This window comes from Urocampus carinirostris, chromosome 13 (genome assembly GCF_059441175.1).
Source record: "Urocampus carinirostris isolate Australia breed hairy pipefish chromosome 13, RoL_Ucar_1.0, whole genome shotgun sequence".
In the NCBI taxonomy this organism is placed as follows: Eukaryota; Metazoa; Chordata; class Actinopteri; order Syngnathiformes; family Syngnathidae; genus Urocampus; species Urocampus carinirostris.
The window spans coordinates 40,067,072-40,088,300 of NC_142361.1; the positions used below are offsets into that span (position 1 = coordinate 40,067,072).

At 41.6% G+C, this 21,229-nt stretch overlaps 1 protein-coding gene across 1 annotated transcript in view; it reads left to right on the forward strand.

The window, feature by feature from the left end:
• Positions 1-4,936: 4,936 nt before the first annotated feature.
• LOC148354529 (uncharacterized) overlaps positions 4,937-21,229 on the forward strand; it is a 42,632-nt gene continuing 26,339 nt past the window's right edge. The window contains exons 1-4 of the mRNA XM_088352105.1: positions 4,937-5,238; positions 13,960-14,290; positions 17,002-17,118; positions 20,215-20,456. Of these exons, the coding sequence (XP_088208231.1) occupies positions 5,123-5,238; positions 13,960-14,290; positions 17,002-17,118; positions 20,215-20,456 (806 nt within the window). The 5' untranslated portion in view covers positions 4,937-5,122. The remainder of the gene's footprint in view (positions 5,239-13,959; positions 14,291-17,001; positions 17,119-20,214; positions 20,457-21,229) is intronic.

Below are 21,229 nucleotides of genomic sequence, written 5' to 3' on the forward strand. Positions count from 1 at the left end.
GAACAAAAAAGAAAAAAATACCAAAATGGAAAAGTAGTGAAAAGCTGAGAAAAAAAGGACACAAAAGAAAGAGAAAAAAAGGAAAAATTTAGAAAAAAAAGCCAGAAAAAAAGCCAAGAAAGAAATGTAGGAAAAAAGTAAATAGAGAACAGAAAGAAAGAAGTAACAGCTCGGAAAAAATAATCACAATGAGATTTTTTTTAAGGAATTGCAAAAAACACGGAAAAAAGAAGTAAAAGGTTGTGTTGCATTCACATAATTTCCTACTATACCAAGTCAATCTTGTTGCCAACATTGTACGTCCACTCAAAAATGTGTTTAAGTACAGTTCTGTATCTTGCAACCGACGAAATAAGCCCCCAAAAATGTTAATATTATGCGACAAAAGATATCAGGAAATAAAAAGAATTGTAAGATCAAAGGACGTTTGTAGGCCGTACAACCTTTGCAATCGTACATGAGTCAATTCATTCAAAAGAGAAAAATCATTTTGCATTCCCGGAAAACTCAGCAAAATGGAACTTCATGTCAAATTTTGGACATGTTTGATGATGACTTAGTTGCCACGCTTGGGATTGCCGTTGCTCACTGTTGTTTCAAGCGTTGCTCACCCACTTTGTGTGAACGCTCAGACCCGTAAGGAAAATGACAGGGAACATCGGAGGGCGCTCTACATTTGAAATGAAATCTAAGACTATTAAATTTGTGAAAATATGCTAAGATTTACCGAAAGGTGCTCTGTTTCCCCCCAGTGAAAATCCAATAACAGAATCTCCTCTCTCCTCCTATCGATTGCTCTCTTTCATTCCGCCCGATTGAGTTTCTTCTGTCCGACTCACGTGCAAGCGCACGCGTCCCGGTTGTAAGCACGGTTATCTTCTCTAAGCCAGAATATCTTCAGCCTCATGTTCCGCTCACTCGTCTGCCCTCTTAAGAAGATCTACGGGTTAAGCAGAAGAAACACTAAAGTGGAGGAAAAGCGAGACGGAAGACGGTCAGCCTGTGGTTTTAGTGTCTGTGACGGCTGAAAGCGAAGGGGACGACAAGCAAGAGGGTCATGTGCAATGTTCCCTGGTATTTTCCTTAGGGGTCTGAGCGTTCACACAAAGTGGGTGAGCAACGCTTGAAACAACAGTGAGCAACGGCAATCCCAAGTGTGGCAACTAAGTCATTATCAAACATGTCCAAAACTTGACATCAAGTTACATTTTGCTGAGTTTCCGAAAATCCAAAAAAAGAAATCACTTTTGAATGAATTGACTCATGTATGATTGCGAAGGTTGTACGGCCTACAAAGGTAATTTGTTTTTACAACAATTCTTTCACAAGATTTCCATTTCTTTTTTTTCCTGATATATTTTGCCGCATAATATTAACATTTTTGGGGGGCTTATTGAGTCAGTTGCACGATACACTAATGTATTTAATCACATTTTTGAGTGGAAGTACAAAGTTGGCAACAAGATTGACTTGATTTAATTGGAAATTATTTGAATGCAACACGAACTTTTTCTTCTTTTTCCCTGTTTTTAAAAAAAAAAAAAAATCCTTTAAAAAAAATCTCATTGTGTTTATTTTTTCTTAGCTTCTACTCTTTTCTTTTTGTTCTCTATTTACTTTTTTCCTTTGTTTCTTTCTTTTCTTTTTTCTGTCTTTTTTCTAAATTTTTCCTTCTTTTTTCTCTTCCTTTTGTTTCTTTTTTCTCAGCTTTTCACGACCTTTTCATTTTGGTATTTTTTTCTTTTTTGTTCTATTCCCCCCTTCTTTTAAGTCATTTTGTGCACAATTATCCATAATATTTGGTCGTGTAGGGATGAAAGAAGCAAAAACAACCCGAAGAGCCGTTTAGGACCCGAAAGAGCCGGTTCCTTTTAGTGAGCCGAGCCGAAGAAGCCGGTTCTCGAAAAACTCTACTGACTTTACTCGACTTCGTTCTACTTCGACCTTGACTTCCAAATTCTGCATTTAGAACACAGCGTCAGGGGAACCCTTGTATTTTGACCTTCATGCACTGTAACTTTGACTTAATTCGCTTTTTGATTAGCAATTTCGAGCCCTGATTTTTGTGAGCTGGCTCGATTTTCTTGTGCGCTGAGACTGTGCGGGCAGTGCGCAGTTTAGAGAGAACATTGGTCATGTGACAAACTGCCAGGGGCAGGGTCACCTTCTTGGTCTATTTCTGTTTACCTTTCCACTTTGTCTTGAGTGCCATTGAGGGTGAAGAAAATATCCCAACCACTGGGAAGGACGTGATACAGTTCAAGGTTCCGACTGTTTGGGGGGAAGATTAAGGAAAGGATTACCTGGAAGTGTAGGTCATAGTAGAGGTTGGTTCAAGTTAGGGTTTAAGGAAGGATAATGTAACTTCACTTGGACTTAATGCTTACTGTTGGCTTTCATTTTCTAAGTTTGTGTGCTCTGATTTGTTTCATCGACAGTGAAATGATTCGCTCAAATCCGTTTGGGCTGAGTTAACTACACGGAGTCAAATACGATTGGCTTCCCGTCAGTCTTTTTTATTATTCAAAAAAAACAAGTCAAGTCATGTTTATTTGTTTGGCCCTTAATCACAAAGAGTCTCAAAGAGCTGCACAGATCACAGATTATTGCAAGCCACAGACTATTATGACACCGTCCCCTGATCTAAAACCTACATGAGGGAAAGGAAAAACTCAAAACCTCAGTCAAGTCAAGTCATGTTTATTTGTTTGGCCCTTAATCACAAAGAGTCTCAAAGGGCTGCACAGACCACAGATGATCGCAAACAACAGACTGATATTACACTATCCCCTGATCTAAAATCTACATGAGGGCAAGGAAAAACTCAAAAACTTTAGCATGAGGAATAGTCAAGTCAAGTCATGTTTATTTGTGACGCCCTTAATCGCAAAGAGTCTCAAAGACCACAGATTATTGCAAACTACAGACTATTATTCCACCATCCCCTGATCTAAAACCGACATGAGAGCATGGAAAAACTCAAAAACTTTAGCATGAGGAATAGTCAAGTCAAGTCATGTTTATTTGTTTGGCCCTTAATCACAAAGAGTCTCAAAGGGCTGCTCAGACCACAGACTATTGCAAACCACGGACTATTATTCCACCATCCCCTGATCTAAAACCGACATGAGGGCAAGGAAAAACTCAAAAACTTTAGCATGTGGAAAGTCAAGTCAAGTCAAGTCATGTTTATTTTGTTAGGAAATAAATATATTAAAATGTATCGTTTACCAAATTGTTTTAATTAGTTATCTGACTCAAGTAACAATGCATGCTCAATTCTTTTTGTGAAAAGATGGACAAGAGACCGGCATTTCTACACGGGGGCAGATTTAATTTCTTCAATAATAAACTAAGTGAACTCTATCGAATTAGCCGAATTAGTGTCGAGTTTCGGTGAGCCTTTTCTCTCGATTGTCCCTCACGGTCTTCTCCCTTCCTCGATCTTTTCAAGTCCTTCCGGCCCACGCCTTTTTCCCAAGCTGGCGTCTCGGCTCCTCCCATGGGCGGGCCAGAGACTCCCCACGTGGACTCCACCTCGTCTCCTCGATGTCTGGACCACGTGCAATTATCAAATCAGTGCCTGGCCTCTTGCGTCTTGGCTTTCTCCGTCAGATTTCTGGGTAGAGAGTAGCCGATGATCTTTTGGACTGTGTTTATTACTCTCTTTATATATTTCCTGTCTGCTGGCATGCTCCCAGCATACCATATGGTTATTGTGTATGCTCGAATGCCTTCCACTGTAGCTTTGTTGAAGGACACCAGCAACTTCTGTTCCAGGTTATTCCTCTTGAGTACATTCAGAAAGTGGACTCGCTGCTGGGCCGTCCCCACCACAGCCCCGGTGTTGGCAGACCAGGAGAGATTGTCGGAGATATGCGCACCCAGAAGTTTGAAGGAGTGGACTCTCTCCACTCAGTCTCCATTTATGATGAGTGGAACTGGGCATGAGTGTGTCCTCCTGAAGTCAGGTATGACTTCCTTGGATTTTGTGGTGTTGAGTATTGGTTTATTTTTGAACACCACAACATCAGCGTTTCCACCTCCTTCCTGTAGCCTCTCATCCATGTCAGAGACGAGTCCCTGCTAGGTGGTGTCTTCAGCCAACTTCACAATGGTGTTTGCGGGGTGGTTTGGTGAACAATTCGAGGTATACGGGGTAAACAGTAGTGGGCTCAGCACACATCCTTTAGGGGATCCGGTGCTTAGCGTCAGGGTGGAAGAGACAAATTTCACAGGCTGCGGGCCGTTGGAGAGGAAGTCCATTATCCAGCTGTAGTTGGAGGAGAGCACCAGTTAGAAGACTTCCTCCACCAGGATCTTCGGGACAATGGTGTTGAACGCAGAGCTGAAGTCCAGGAAGGGCATTGAAAAATAGCTCCCATGTTTTTCTATCTGGCCGATAGCAGCATGAAGGGTGATGATGATTGTGTCATCAGTGGAGCAGTTTGTCCTGTAGGCATTGATGCATTTCCTCATAGGTGTAAGACTTTGAAGTTTTAGGTAGGTCAAAACCACAAAAATCAGTTATGTATGGTTTAGTTTGTTCGGCGTCATGGAGAAGCTGGTTGTTTTATATGTGCAGTTTGTCTATTGCTGTCAGAGAAAAGTCTTGTTGTGTTTCAACAAAACTAAGAGATATCAACAAGGACCAATATTTCAAGGGTTTGATCCAAAGTTGTCTATCCTGAGATTGCACAGGAAGAAACTTCTTGTTTGGAAAAATGGAGCTCCATTTTTTCACGTTTCTGATAATCCCCTCACTCGCAGTTGTATTCCCTGTTTAGTTTAGCCTCCAGATCACTGCTCCTTAGATAAACCCTAAGTCTGCATCTATCCAGTTAGATGGTCTGATTTGACGTACGTCACCGAGAGGGGACGTAATCCCGGTCTGGGCCAAGAATAGAACGTTGGGAGGGGCCAATTCACCGGGCAGAGACGCTCCCGAGTCACCGTGCTTGTGTACCTAGATAATCCCTTCTTAAACAGCTTCCGAGGTGGGCAAGAATTTGGGGACTCTGACGACTGAGACCGTGGGAGCCGTGCTGGGAGTATCCCGCCCCTCAACAGCTGAGGACACAATAACAGAACTGTTTGGATTCTCACAGGACTGTCAAGCAGGATGAACTTTGCCGCCCAGTTCTTCTATTCAAGCTACTTGAGTGACCGACTGGAGCGATTGTATTCACCAAAACCTGCAATAAAAGCCAGAGAAGAAAATGACCCATTTTGGCACAGGTGGGGAACAAGTAGTGAACCAGACCCATCAGAACACTCCTTAGATCCAGTAGTGATACCCAGTCTTTGCGACAAGGAACAGAACGCTTGGAGCAAAGACAAGACTAGCGCAGTTTCTACCTTAGTCCCTCTTTCTGTTTGTACTCCAGTTTTCCAGCATCCTCAAGCTTCTCTAAATACCTCTAAAAGAATCTTGTTTTCACAGAAGATTGAGAGCTTTTGGCAGACCATGGATACTGGCCTTCCAGAGCTCCAATCTCCTACCATCAATCCAGTAGTAATTCGCAGTCTTTGCAACAAAAATCCGCTTAAAATCCTGAAGAAAGACGAAATTTCATTTAGAAGCTCATTTCTGCTATCAGTCCCTCCTCCACTTTCACAGCTCTCGCTAAAAGATCGCTCATGGACAGAACAATCAGCTTGTCTTCCAAGTCCAGACTTGACGGCTGCTGTCTCCAAATTGACGAAATCCAAACTTCCCTTTGACAAGGCTCTTACTCCATACGAGTCACTCCCCAATTCCTGTACCGATTCATCCAAGTCCTTGACAGCAGTAACCTCTTGTGTCCGCCGATCTCCCCAATCTCCCAGACCTTCAGTCCCTGCTTCATATCAAGAGACGTTGCTTCCTTCCCTGAGTACCCTGGTAGACTTTCTCCTTCGTTTGGCACTTTACTTTGCCGTTATCATTTTTTCCAGGTAATGCTAAAAGTGTTTTTATTCTCATATCCATGTTTGTGAGTTTATTCCTCATGAAACCTAGCAATGTTTGACTCTGTGGTTTTCTTACATAGACGTATACATAGTAACCCAGTTCTTGAAGAACCATCCTTTTCTCTTCCTGGGCACTAGTCTCATTGACAGACAACAGGTCTCGATTTGTTTGGACACTCATGTCCAATTGGGCAAATTTCAAAGTAAATGGCATTATAGACAAGTTAAAAACAGGTCTGACTCGTGGAGCAGGAGGTGTAACATACTATGGTTGAATTCGGGGTGAAGCAGTTTTTCATGGACATGATGTATGAAGTGTTCATTTGAGTTGTGAAAAGTGATGGGTCCCAGGGACTCGCATGCTCAAAAATCTATGGGTCCCGACAGAGATCTAGGGCTCCCCAAAATTTTGTGTTGTCGCGGTTGAAATTGTAAATCCGCGACAAATATACAAATCAATATATAAATCTATATATTCATTCAGTTTTAATCATCACAGTCAATTGGTAATACAAAGTGGTTATTACTTCAGATTTTTCAGTTCATATATTCTTCGTGGTTTGCTGTCCCGCCACAATTGTAATGCCTTCTCTTGGTCCAATTGCAGCAACGGAATTTCCATAGCTAATTTGTGGTTTTCATTGTCGTTGTGCCGATCCAATGTGCTTTTCTGAAAGTTCGTATTGCAAAATGATTCATGCGATCCAGTTTTTTTGTCACGCTGGGTACACGCATCACAGAACATGTAGCCTCCATTATCATCGTCCTCATAGCGTAACCAGAAATATAATTGAGTCCATTTTGGCAGAAAAGTCCTTTTCTTGCTAGGAGTATTCTTTTATTTTCTTTCGTCGAATCGTTCGCTTCAACGCACGTGTTTTCCTTGCCTTCGCGATCTTCTGAAGAATTTCTCCACCGTTTTTTCGTGCCGGAATTATTGCCGTTGTTATCACTTTCTGCGTTATGTTACGACTTATTAGCGACACTGAAGAAATTAGCCATTTTTTGTTGATTTGCACCTAATACAGACTGTTTTTGCGGAGTCAAGTTTATTTGTGACGCCCTTAATCACAAAGAGTCTCAAAGAGCTGCACGTATCAAATACTATTGCAAACTACAGACCATTAGGACACCCCTGATCTAAAACCTACATGAGGGCAAATAATACACAAATATTGTATTCTAATATATGTTATTCATATGCTATAGAGTACAAGTGTGTTTTAAGCTTAGATTTAAACATTTCCACTGAGGTTGCAGATTGAATCTCAAAGGGCATTCAATAGGACCAGGGCACAAATGGAGAACACTCTCAACCTTCTGGATTTCTTCTTGGCTCTTGGAATCCTGAGTAGACCTCCATTTTCAGAGCAAAGGCTCCGGACCAGAACATAGGGGGAAATTATATCTGAAAGATATGAGGGAGCAAGTCCATGCATGATTTTGTATACTACCAAGAGAACCTTAAAATCACATCTTAAGCTAATGCAGGTTAGCTCAAATCGGGGTCATGTGATCAAACTTTCCAGCTGAAGGCTCTTTATTTTGGACTTCAGGAGACCGGAGAGTAATGCATTACAGTAATCGAGACTTGAAGTAACAAATTATAATTATAATCTCCGCATCCGAGTGAGACAGCATAGGACAAATTCTAGCAATGCTAAGTGTATTTATTATCACACCACTGACCTTGCACCTGAATATAAGTCGTGGAGGCAGGGCGTTCTTGTCTCACTTAAACATCTATCTATCTATCTAGGCATCTATCTATCTAGACATCTATCTATCTAGACATCTAAACATCTATCTATCTATCTAGGCATCTATCTATCTAGACATCTATCTATCTAAACATCTATCTATCTAGACATCTATCTATCTAGACATCTATCTATCTAGACATCTAAACATCTATCTATCTATCTAGGCATCTATCTATCTAGACATCTATCTATCTAGACATCTAAACATCTATCTATCTATCTAGGCATCTAACTATCTAGACATCTATCTATCTAAACATCTATCTATCTAGACATCTATCTATCTAGACATCTATCTATCTATCTATCTATCTATCTATCTATCTATCTATCTATCTAGACATCTATCTAGACATCTATCTATCTATCTTTAAAAATGCTAAGTATTTATTATCACACCACTGACCTTGCACCTGAATATAAGTCGTGGAGGCAGGGCGTTCTTGTCTCACTTAAACATCTATCTATCTATCTAGGCATCTATCTATCTAGACATCTATCTATCTAGACATCTAAACATCTATCTATCTATCTAGGCATCTATCTATCTAGACATCTATCTATCTAAACATCTATCTATCTAGACATCTATCTATCTAGACATCTATATATCTAGACATCTAAACATCTATCTATCTATCTAGGCATCTATCTATCTAGACATCTATCTATCTAGACATCTAAACATCTATCTATCTATCTAGGCATCTATCTATCTAGACATCTATCTATCTAGACATCTATCTATCTATCTATCTATCTATCTATCTAGACATCTATCTAGACATCTATCTAGACATCTATCTATCTATCTTTAAAAATGCTAAGTATTTATTATCACACCACTGACCTTGCACCTGAATATAAGTCGTGGAGGCAGGGCGTTCTTGTATCACTTAAACACAAGGGGTAAGAGGCTGTCTCAATTCGTCCCCTCACAGCAGCTAGAATGACTTCTCCACAAATGGATATGAACTTGCAATTAATTTTCCCATAAACATACTTCATCCCTACCGAATATCAGCCCCAAACCGCCTTTTGAATGTCTATCTCATTAGAATTTAAATGCAGCTTTAATGATCAAGGAGTTGCCTTCGTTCCCAGAACCGCATATATTGAATATTCTATTGCCACTTCTCTAACAAAATGCCAAAGAAAAGAACTTTTTGCATGAAAATCGCTCCCCTGAGTTGCACATATATTTGCATAAAATCTTTTTTCAACTCTTTTTTTTGTTAAAAACGTAGCCAACTCCTATTATTGTTGACGACCTGCAGTGAATTATAATGGTTAGTGAGGCAGTAAATTAGTCAGATTTGCACACTTATAAGCTCAATAATCAGTCTATCAATCTAGACATCTATCTAGACATCTATTATCTATCTATACATCTATCTATCTATCTAGACATCTATCTATCTATCTATCTAGACATCTATCTATCTCTATCTATCTATCTATCTAGACATCTATCTAGACATCTATCTATCTATCTATACATTTATCTATCTATCTAAACATCTTTCTAGACATATATCTATCTATCTAAACATATTTCTAGACATCTATCTAGACGTCTATCTAGACATCTATATCTATCCATCTAAACATCTATCTATCTATCTAGACATCTATCTATCTATCTAGACATCTATCTATCTAGACATCTATCTATCTATCTAGACATCTATCTATCTCTATCTATCTAATTATCTAGACATCTATCTAGACATCTATCTATCTATCTATCTAAACATTTATCTATCTAGACATCTATCTAGAAATATATATCTATCTATCTAAACATCTTTCTAGACATATATCTATCTATCTAAACATCTTTCTAGACATCTATCTAGACGTCTATCTAGACATCTATATCTATCCATCTAAACATCTATCTATCTATCTAGACATCTATCTATCTAGACATCTATCTGTCTATCTAGACATCTATCTAGACATCTATCTATTTATCTAGACATCTATCTAGAATTATATCTATCTATCTAGACATCCATCTAAACATCTATCTATCTAGACATCTATCTATCTATCTAGCTAGCTAGACATCTATCTATCTCTATCTATCTATCTAACTACCTACCCTGTTGTTGGTCCGTCTGCGAATCTCCGTGTATACAAGGCAAGCCTTTTTCGACCCTGACCCCCGCCTATCCTGTTTTGCTCCCGTTTGTCTCCAGCTACAACCCGTTTTGATCCCGTTCACGTCTGCTCTCCCGTCTTGGCTTACGACTCGCTTACGACCCCGACCACGTTGTTGCTCTCCACTCCCCCGGCTACCAACCAGTTTCCCCGTCCCTGACACCGCCATCGCTCGCCACGGAAGATCCACTTCCGTGTTTGGGTCACAAGCAGAGCACGAGAGCGAACACTGGATCGTGGGCGCAACCCTTCCTCGTTCCTTCAATAAAACTTACGCGGGTGGGTCCTGCTTCCGTTCTGGTCCTGACCTTTAAAGACACTGATCATGTCAATGATTTCTAATGCAAGTAAGAAATCAAATTTCCATCACTGGAGAGCTATTTTCAGAACCAGGCCTTAGCCTACTCAGGTGTTCTTAGAGGACTACCTGGTTCTCGTGGGCACCACGATGGAGATCCCCGCTTTAATATACATATTTTTTAATTGCTATACGTGGGCTAAATGTTAGCTAAATTACTTTGTGATTTTTAATATTTTACCATTGTTATTGCAAGATCCATTCCAGCCTGGTCATCATGGAAGGGGGATTACCTCATGTGCTGTCCCTTCTCAAGGTTTCCTTATTTTCCTCATGTTGAGGTTTTTTGAGTTTTTCCTTACCCTCATGTAGGTTTTAGATCAGGGAATGCTGTCATAATAGTCTGTAGTTTGCAGTGATCTTTGCAGCTCTTTGAAACTCTTTGTGACTAGGGGCTGGACAAATAAATATGACTTGAAGTTTGGGGTTGTTTCCTTGCCATTATGTATGTTTTAGATCAGGGGATGGTGTCATAATAGTCTGTAGTTTGCAATAGTCTGTGGTCTGTGCAGCTCTTAGAGACTCCTTGTGATTAAGGGTGTCACAATTAAACATGACTTGACTTGAAGTTTTTGAGTTTTCCCTTGCCGTCATGTAGGCTTTAGATCAGGGGATGGTGTCATAATAGTCTGTGGTTTGCAATAATCTATGGTCTGTGCAGCCCTTTGAGACTCTTTGTGATTAAGGGCGTCACAGATAAACATGACTTGACATGACTTCATCAGCCATTTTATTGTAACGTTTGACAGTCAAATGGGACCATCAACACAAGTGCTAATCTTTTCCAAGAACATTGCATAAGGAAAACTGCATCCTTGGGGTTTCCGGTTTGTTCTGTGGTTTTACAAGTATGTTTTCCATCTGAATAATGGCCCGCTGGCTCGTGATAAGTCGGGATTCTGGCGGGAGTAAAAAGTCCAAGAGTTGTGATCTCAAAGGAAAGTTCTAGAGAAAACCGGATTGCTCCTCATGTGACGGTCTTGAAATTAGCATGTGTTTGTAGAATCTTCTTATCTGACTTCCTGACAACCTCACCCTTGACTTCAGTCTAGCACTAATTATCAGCGGGCAGGTTTTCCTCCACACAACCGAAACTTTTTCAGTTCAATGTGATCTTCTTTAGCGTCTAGGTGACGGGGTTAATCTCCAAAGGCAATAAGCTTATTATTATGTTTAGACTGTGTGAAAGGTCTTCTAATTATCCAGGCGCTTGCTACTGCAGCTCCACCGACCGCTCTGATGTTTTTCTCCGGAAAGTTTTTCTTCTTTTTTTCATTACCCATAGGAAAAAAATGAAACTCGACTGCTTAAAGAACCGTTCCATTATGTTTGGACCCAATTTGCCGAGCGGTAATAAATCAAAATGCTCTTCCTTTGGGCCGTAATTGCCAATTTAATCGTTTGTGCGAGGCACCGAAAGAAGAAGTGGGCAAAAAAATGAATCATGAATTAGCTTATTGATGCACGCTGTCGCACTGAATGGAAACTGCCGACATGAAAGGTGATTCCGTCCGTCTTAGCAGAATGATGTTCTTCTTAGATAGTTTCCAAGAAGTAGGTCATATTCATTTCAAATGGCTAAGTTTAAAACTATCTTTTGAAAAAAACTTAGTGTCATGTCGTGCACGGTTGTCATGGCGCCCGGCTGGCCCCGCCCCTTGACACCGGCTGAGACGCATTGGACTGATTGCTTTTGCGCACCTAAAAGTCTTAATTTTTTTCAAAAGCTGACCATGCGCCTTATAATACAGTGCGCCTTATATGTGCCTCAACATTAAATCGCAAGGTCTCGCAACCTACGCAACAGCCGCCGACTCTATTTTCCCCCCGAACGTGGAGTAGTCCGCGATGTATGCTGGGATTTATATACCGGTGTTTCATTGGCTAACCAATGTGTCAATCATCATTTGAATCGATCGCTATTGGCTAAAGTTATTCGGAGCCTCAGATTGTCTAGAGGGCCGAAACAAACCCTGCAATTGGCCGAAAAAGATGTGTCAATCATCCGTTAAATCGATCGCTATTGGCTGAAGTTATTCGGAGCCTCGGATTGGCTACAGGGCCAAAACAAACCCTGCAATTGGCCGAAAAAGATGACTGAATAGCAAGCTTGCTAAACTACGCCATAAAGAAACATGTTTCATTAGTCTGTATTTGTAAATATTTGACTCTCCTGGATTGACTACACTCACGGTTGTAAGAAGACCATGATTGCGTATCATTATTGAACGTGAGAACTTAGGTGAGTTATGCGGCTTTCTATTTTCCCGGTATCTTGTTTTAGAACGATCTTGATGTTTCTGTGATGAGTTGAGTGAATTCAACCCAATTCCAAGTGTTTATTGTCATAAGCGCATTAAAGTTGCGAGCGAAAAAGAAAATAGAAACTAAGGAATGGTTGGCATTTCTTAAATCCCAAGACTTTAACCTTCCGAATGATGGAACGATGCATTTGAGTGACATCGTACGGACACCGCATCCGCACGTGTCTGAGACACGTATTTGCTTCTTTGCAAGCTTTGGGAATGTTAAGGGGGTAATAAGTTGGACTGAATCATCTGACTGGTTTGTCCACGTTCCCATTGTAGCGCCATATCATCCGGTGCGCCTTATCTATGGAAAAGCAATTTTTTTTGGGGTGCGCCCTATAACCCGGTGCGCCCTATAGTGCGGAAAATACAGTACTTAAACGCTCCTTTTGGGACTGCCCGTTGCCAGACCATGTCTTTACCTTGTTGAAGACCTGTTCATGCCTGTTTGATTTGTGTAATGCCTCGTTTGTAATTGTGATTGCCTTTAAACCTGTTTTGTTTTGTCTTTGGTCCGTTTGTGTGTTGGACAACTTTTATTTCCTAATTAAAGTGACAGATCGTCTACGCATATGAGTTCCGACTTCCTGCTTCCCAGTTTGTTTCCTGACAGATAGATACTTGATTCATCCCCATAGGGAAATTCACACTTCCAGGAGTATCCTTTTGTTGTTTATTAACAGATGAACAGGATGGCCTCGGGGTGCTGTGTTGTAGTTTAGCAACAGCGGAGTGGATGACGTCACACGCTAGGCCAAAAATTGGACGTCCCTGCGCCAGATACAAATCTTTGTGCCCAGGGTTACACCACCTCGAGTCCGCCTCCTCTCCGCTTCTCGCTGGCTTTTGTGTCTCTGTCTGCCCTAACAGCGCTGAAGCCGGGTAGCTCCACGTTAGCGTCCGGGATGCGAGACGTCAGCCACGTTTCCGTAAAACACAGCAAACTGCACTCCCTGTACGATTTGATGTTTGCGTGTAAAAACAGAGATTCGCAGACGGACTGACAAAAGGCAACAGACAGGAGTGGGTTTAAATAGGGACAGGGAGCCAATCAGAGTCAGAGACAGTTGGCGTCAAAGGAGCGGGCACAGCTGATTCACATCCGTAATCATGACATACTTGAACAGATTTTTTTGTTTATGAGGCCCATGAACTGGAATTTATTCATTAAAATTTCTAAAAGAACATATTATCATTTTATTATTATGTTGTTACTATGTTATTACCAGGTTAATTATTAAAAATAGGGTAAATTGACTCAGTCATCCACTAAAACAATCATTTTACTAGAAAATCACAATGACCCAGCTCTGGTGAGCTATTTTCCGAACACGGCTGCAGGCACCACGTTGGAGACACCTGCTCTATTTTAGAGTCATCATAACACAGAACTGTGGATCTCCTTTTTTAGAGAGGAGCTGCGTCTGGGCCCCGCAGAACCCTTCGACTCTTACAAACCAGCTCCGATCAGTAACGGGGCCGTAGGCCGTCGGCCGACCCTGATCGAGCCGGAGAGACTGAAGGACTTCGCCGAGGAGGAACCCGTCAACGGGGACCTTAAAGTCCGGGACTTCAGACCGGCGGTGGAAGCGCCGGTCTTGACGCTCAAAGAACCGCCGAAAACCAGACGCGTCAGTGAGTTCCGGATCGTCCCTAGACCGGAGGTGCAGTACCTCCGCTTTGAGGACATCAGCGCCGCCGCCTTCACTATCCAGTCGAGGATACAGAAGACGCCCTGCACGGTAAACAAACGCAATCGCCGAATTCACTTGTTTTCATCCACTTCAATGGGCAGCCATTCGGATTGAAGATGACATCTCAAACTTGAGGACTCGATAGAGGTTTAGAAATAATGTTCGAACTAAGCAGGGATGTCAAAGTCATTTTCATAGAGGGGCACATCAGCATAACGGCTACCCTCAAAAGGCCTTAAATGTAACTAAATGATATTGTAAAATAATGTAAAGTCACTCTGAATTGATTACCTGCAAAGTAGGCTTAAACGTATTTGCTCAAGTTGTGTATTTTTAATCAGTACGATGTTTCCTTTTGGCGTCTCTCAGTCTCCCTGTTTTTGTTTGAAGGTGTTGGTAACTTTCCAGGGGGAGGCGGGTGATCTTTGATCTTTTGTCTTGTGATCTCAATAAAAAATAAGGCAGGCCGGGGGAAAGGCAAAAGGAGTTTGGCCGGCGAGTAAATTATCCGCTCCTCTCGGTCCTTCTCCAACTGCAGTTGTAAGAATACAAAACGAGTCTTTGCCTGAATTTCCTCCTACGGTTAGCCAGTATTTTCTTAGCTCTCCCACACTTCAGTGGTCGTTTTAGACCCAACACTTATTTAAGTGATAAACGTTACAGTTGTGTTATGTATCAAAGAGAGTGATACTTCTACGTTCGAGCTACAAACAAAATAATGAAGTTTAATTCTACCACGGTACAGTTCAACATTCAGGGATCCCTAAACCGCGTGGGTCATCGGGGCACCATTTCCTGTGGTGTGCCTTAGGGAAAATAGTCAGACAGTGCCCATTCCTCTCCAGGTTATTTTTTGGGGGTAGTGCTCTGCTCCTCACTTGAAGCAGAAGGTACTGGCTTGCCTGGTTACCAGCAAGAGAAGCCTCCTGATCTGCCTCAGATACAGCACCTTCACCATCTGTTCGCCATGTTTTTTTCCCCGGTGTAAGGTGTTATCCTGTCCTTGACATTGACGGGCACGCGGGTGCGACGATACTGATATGAGTTTGTAGACGACTTCATGAATGAATGAAAACTTTATTCGAACATTAAAATAAAAACAGGACAAAAACAATAACTCAACAACAAAATAATGTGACATAATATCTTCAAAAAGTGGTAGTAAGAAGCAAATGCTTTTATTCCCTAACCCCTTCATCTTCCCTATTAAATAGACAAATTATATAACAACAATTGTAATGATATTAAGAATAACAGTTATGATATAATAATAGTAACAATAACAACAAGGTTAACTATAGTTGTAAACGCAGTATTTCCAATCTATCGTGTCACTCATACCCAGTGTTCCCTCTAAGCTGCACTACCCAGAGCTTTTCTGCGCACAAGAAAATCTAGCCAGCGCACAAAAATCAGGGCTCAAAATTACTAATTAAGAAGCGACTTAAGTCAAAGTTACAGTGCATGAAGGTCAAAATACACGGCTTCCCCTGACGTTGTGTCCTAAATGCGGTATTTTGAAGTCGAGTTAAAGTACAACGAAGTTGAGTCAAGTTAGTAGAGTTTGTCGAGAACCGGCTTCTTCGGCTCGGCTCACTAAAAGGAAACGGCTCTTTCGGGTCCTAAACGGCTCTTCGGGTTGTTTTTGCTTCTTTCATCCCAACATGACCAAATATGATGTAAAATGATGCACAAAATGACTTAAAGGAAAGGGGGGAATAGAACAAAAAAGAAAAAAATACCAAAATGAAAAAGTAGTGAAAAGCTGAGGAAAAAAAGAAAGAGAAAAAATCCGGAAAAAAAGAAAATAAAGAAACGAAGGGAAAAAGTAAATAGAGAACAAAAAGGAAAAAGTAACAGCTTGGAAAAAATAAACACAATGAGATTTTTTCTAAAGGAATTAAAAAAAAGGAGAAAAAAACACGGAAAAAAGAATAAAGCGTTTGTGTTGCATTCAAATAATTTCCAATGATATCAAGTCAATCTTGTTGCCAACATTGTACTTCCACTCAAAAATGGGATTAAGTCAAGTTCTGTATCTTACAACCGACTCAATAAGCTCCCAAAAATGTTAGTATTATGCGACAAAATGTATCAGGAAATAAAAATGAAATGGATATCTTGTGAAAGAATTGTAAGAACAAACGACGTTTGTAGGCCGTACAACCTTTGCAATCGTACATGAGTCAATTCATTCAAAAGAGAAAAATCATTTTGCATTGCCGGAAACTCCGCAAAATGTAACGTGATGTCAAGTTTTCGACATGTTTGATAATGATATAGTTGCCACACTTGGGATCACTGTTGCTCACTGTTGTTTCAAGCGTTGCTCACCGACTTTGTGTGAACGCTCTGACCCGTAAGGAAAATGACAGGAAACATTGCTCATAACGTGCCCTGCGATTGGCTGGCAACCAGTTCAGGGTGTCCCCTGCCCACTGCCCGATGATTGCTGGGATGGGCTCCAGCACCCCCGTGACCCTACTGAGGATAAGATGAGATGAGAGATGAGATTGCTCATAACCCATTTTCTTCATCTCTGTATTCCGCCAGTCATGTTTTTTTCTATTTAAATTTAAACAAGTGAATCGTTGGACGTTGTTTGATCTGGTCTTGTAAATTGTTCCAAAGTTTGACTCCACACACAGACACACACATACTTTTCCTGGTGGTTCTCACTTTTGGGATTAGGAATTGACTACATTAACGACTTCATTTTAACTCTGTTACTAATTGAGTTGCTACGTTATGTTTTTCAGTACTCTCGGCTCTCCAAGCAATACGGTATGGACATTTATCTGAAGAAGGAGCAACTTCACTATACGGGCTCAGTCAAAGAAAGAGGAGTCTTGTACCTGCTTTCCTCTCTCACACAGGTAAAACTGGAAGAAGCTAGTCCTCAATTACTGGTGTGCTACTGTATCTTTGGAACCATTCCCTGGAACACTGATTAGTTTACGGTTAAGTGGACCCTCAAAATCAGGATAGAAGAAAATCAATGGGTTTTGAACTTGCAAGGAGAACTTGAGAGGACCTCTTGTAAGAAAGTCCATCTTGTCCTAAAGGCCAGTAGTATCCTTTTGTGGTTTATTAACAGATGAACAGGATGGCCTCGGGGTGCTGTGTTTTAGTTTAGCAACAGCGGAGTGGATGACATCACACGCTTGGCTAAAAGTTCGACGTCCCTGCAGCAGATGGAAATCTTTGTGCCCAGGGTTACACCGCCTCGAGTCCGCCTACTCTCCGCTTCCCGCAGGCTTTTGTCTCTGTCTGCCCTGACGGCGCTGAAGCCGGGTAGCTCCACGTTAGCGTCCGGGATGCTAGACGTGAGCCATGTTTCCGTAAAATACAGCAAACTGCACTCCCTGTACGCTTTGATGTTTTTCCACCAGCACAGCCAGTTTGTCAGTCTTATTTGGTACCGAAGACTTATAACGCCGCTAGCCGCTTAGCTAGCTCTGGGTCTCCATCCACGATAGGGCCCCCTCATCACGCCGGCACGAGAATTCTTCAGGGCAAGGAGTTGATTCCTCGAATAAATGCATTTTTGTGCATCAAAACCCATTACAATAGGATAGAACAAGGGTGTCAAACTCATTTTAACTCGGGGGCCACACCATAGAACAAACATTCTGTTGGGGGCCGGACTAGTAGATAGAAGAGAAAGAAAAAGAGAGATAAAGAAATAAGAGAAAGAGGGAGGGAAAAGAAGAGAGAAGGCGGGACAAAGAAAGAGAGAGAGGTAGAGAGCTTGAGAAACAAAAGAGATAAAAAGAGAAGTCGTGAGAGAAGGGAAAAGATTGAGAGAGGAAGAAAGAAATTCAAAGAGAAATAGAAAGACAGAAGGAGAGAAAAGAGAAAAGAAAGCGCAAAGGGTATGAAGAGAGAAAGAGAAAAGGAAAAAAGCAAGTTAGAGCAAAAGAGGTTAAAAGACACAGAGAGAGAAAGAGACAAAGAGCAACAAAGGAAGAGAAAAAGAAAGACACAGAGTGAAAGAGACAGAGACAGAGTGGGAGAAAAGGGGTGGAAGAGAGAGTGAGAGAGAGAAAGAGAGAGACAGAGAGTGGAAGAAAAGGTGTGGAAGAGAGGGAGAGAGAAAGAGAGAGAGAGAGTGAAAGAGACAGAGACAGGGAGTGGGAGAAAAGGTGTGGAAGAGAGAGAGAGAGGGGGAGAAAGCGTGAGAAACAAAAGATAAAAAGTGAGTGAGAGAGGGGGAAAAGGGAAAGGAAGAAAGAAATCCAAAGAGAAATAGAAAGAGAGAAGGAGAGAAAAGAGAAAAAAGTGCGAAGTTTAGCAAGAGAGAATGAGAAAAGAGAGAAAAGGAAAAAAGGAAGTTAGAGCAAAAGAGGTTAAAAGACACAGAGAGAGAAAGAGACAAAGAGCAACAAAGTTAAGAGAAAAAGAGAGACACAGAGAGTAAAACAGACAGACAAAGATGAGAGAGAGAGAGAGAGAGACAAAGATGAGAGAGAGAGAGAGAGAGAGAGAGACAAAGATAAGAGAGAGAGAGAGAGACAAAGATGAGAGAGAGAGAGAGAGAGAGAGAGAGAGAGAGAGACAAAGATGAGAGAGAGAGAGAGACAAAGATGAGAGAGAGAGAGAGAGAGAGAGAGAGAGAGAGAGACAAAGATGAGAGAGAGAGAGAGAGAGAGACAAAGATGTGAGAGAGAGAGAGAGAGAGAGAGAGAGAGAGAGAGACAGAGAGAGAAATAAATAAATAAATACAAGTACAGTGTCTTTGTGAGAGGCACCTGGCTTTGCCAACATCAAGTTGACCTATTTCAACCTGCAGCTTGTTTTTCTCTTGCGCTTCTCTGAGTGTTGTCTCGCCGACCGGATTCGATCTCTTAGCGGGCCTGATCTGGCCCGCGGGCCGCCTGTTTAACACCTGTGGGATAGAAAGTCATCCAAAGTGTAGTTTTCAAACGGGACGAAAAACACCGAAGAGAGAAGCAGACACTTAAAATAATAAATCACAAAAAAAGTGAAATAACACTGAGCTGCTGTAAAGGCTGCCTATGATGTCATCTTATCTATGTTATTTAGTTGGAAATCAAAGAACAGCAACATCATAGAACTGGCATCCTATGGAATCCCCTTTGCAGTTCTCCAATACAGTGGAACCCCGGTTCCCGACCATAATCGGTTCCAGAACCCTGTTCAAAAACCGATTTGTTTGATCACCGAAATCATTTTTCCCATTCGAAATAATGTAAATCGTTTTAATCCGTTCCAACACCCTGAATGTTTACCTTGAATGTTTAACGTAAACATAAAGCTAACCCAGGCTAATCGTACGTTCGCGTTATCATAATCTTCCGTACGAAAGTTGACGCTAACGTGAACGTGTAAAAATAAAAAAATCTGGTCGTTGACAAGTCATTTAGCACCCGGGTCTCCACAACAAGTGGTGAGCGGTTCATTGGAAAGGGGGCTCAGTTCCAACACCCTGAAAGTTGGGCTCCGGTCGAACACCCACATAAAGCTAACCCAGGCTAATCCTACGTTCGCGTTATTGTAATCTTATGAATAGGATTTCTTACCTTTGTGGTGGTCAGCAGAAGGCGCAGGTGGACGGTGGTGCCATTATTTCTTTCTTAAATGCAATAGTCGTACGCACTACTTTTCTTTTTTCACCTGTAGCAACTTTGCTGCTTGCACTGACTTTCTTGGGAGGCATAATAAGGGGCTAAAACACCCGTACGCCGCTCAGCATCGCACCCTAGTGTACGCACTCACGCATCACCGGGTTCGAACTCCGATTTTTTTGACCGAGCAGCGAAGCAAGAATTTTTCGAAATTTTTGGTCGGACTCCGATTTGTTCCAACTGAGAGGCGTTCGAAAACCGAGGTTCCACTGTATTAAAAAAAAAAATAGCAGCTATCGAGTTGGTTTTCGGCGGTTACGTGGGCACCTCAGATCTCACCAACCACAAAGTCACTTGATCTTGACCACAAATATCGGTTTTCAGGACGAGCAGCTCAAAGGAGTGATCGTAGCCACCGACTGTAACTTCTCCTTGGCGGTGGCCCACCACGCCGTGGAGTTGAAGATCCCCGTCTTCGTTATCATGCCGTCCTCTTGTTCCTCGCCTCGTTTGAGGGTCTACAGAGACTACGGGGCCATGGTCATCTCCTACGGAAGCACCGCTCGCGACTCCGCCAACCACGCGCGCCATCTGGCCGGGGATAATGGATATCTCTTCTTGGAAGAGTAAGGGATCTGGCGTCGTTTTTCAACACTCGCACGCTTCTTTATGATATTTTGGGGTTATGGAGGGGCGGCATGGTGGTTGGGTGGTTAGCGAGCGGCAGGGTTGGGTAGGGTTACTTTAACCGGATTACTTTCAATTAGTAAACAATGGGACGGACAGGATTGATATCAAAACAAGATATCGAAATAAAACAGGACAAACCAGACAGGAATGAAACTGGAAACCGACATTAAACAATGGGACGGACAGGGTTGATATCAAAACAGGATATCGAAATTCAACAGGACAAACTAGAAAGGAAGGAATGGAAACCGATATCAAACAACAAGACTGACAGGATTGATATCAAAACAGGATATCGAAATTCAACAGGACAAATTAGAAAGGACGGAATGGAAACCGATATCAAACAACAGGACTGACAGGAATGATATCAAAACAGGATATCGAAATTAAACAGAACAAGGTAGACGGGAACAAAACTGGAAACCGATATTAAACAACGGGACTGACAGGATTGATATCAAAACAGGATATCGAAATTAAACAGGACAAATAGACGGGAATGAAACCGATATTAAACAACGGGACAGACAGGATTGATATCAAAACAGGATATCAAAATTAAACAGGACAAACCAGACAGGAATGAAACTGGAAACCGACATTAAACAACGGGACGTACAGGATTGATATCAAAACTGGAAATCAAAATTAAACAGGACAAACTAGACTGGAACAAAACGGGAAACTGATATTAAACAACAGGACA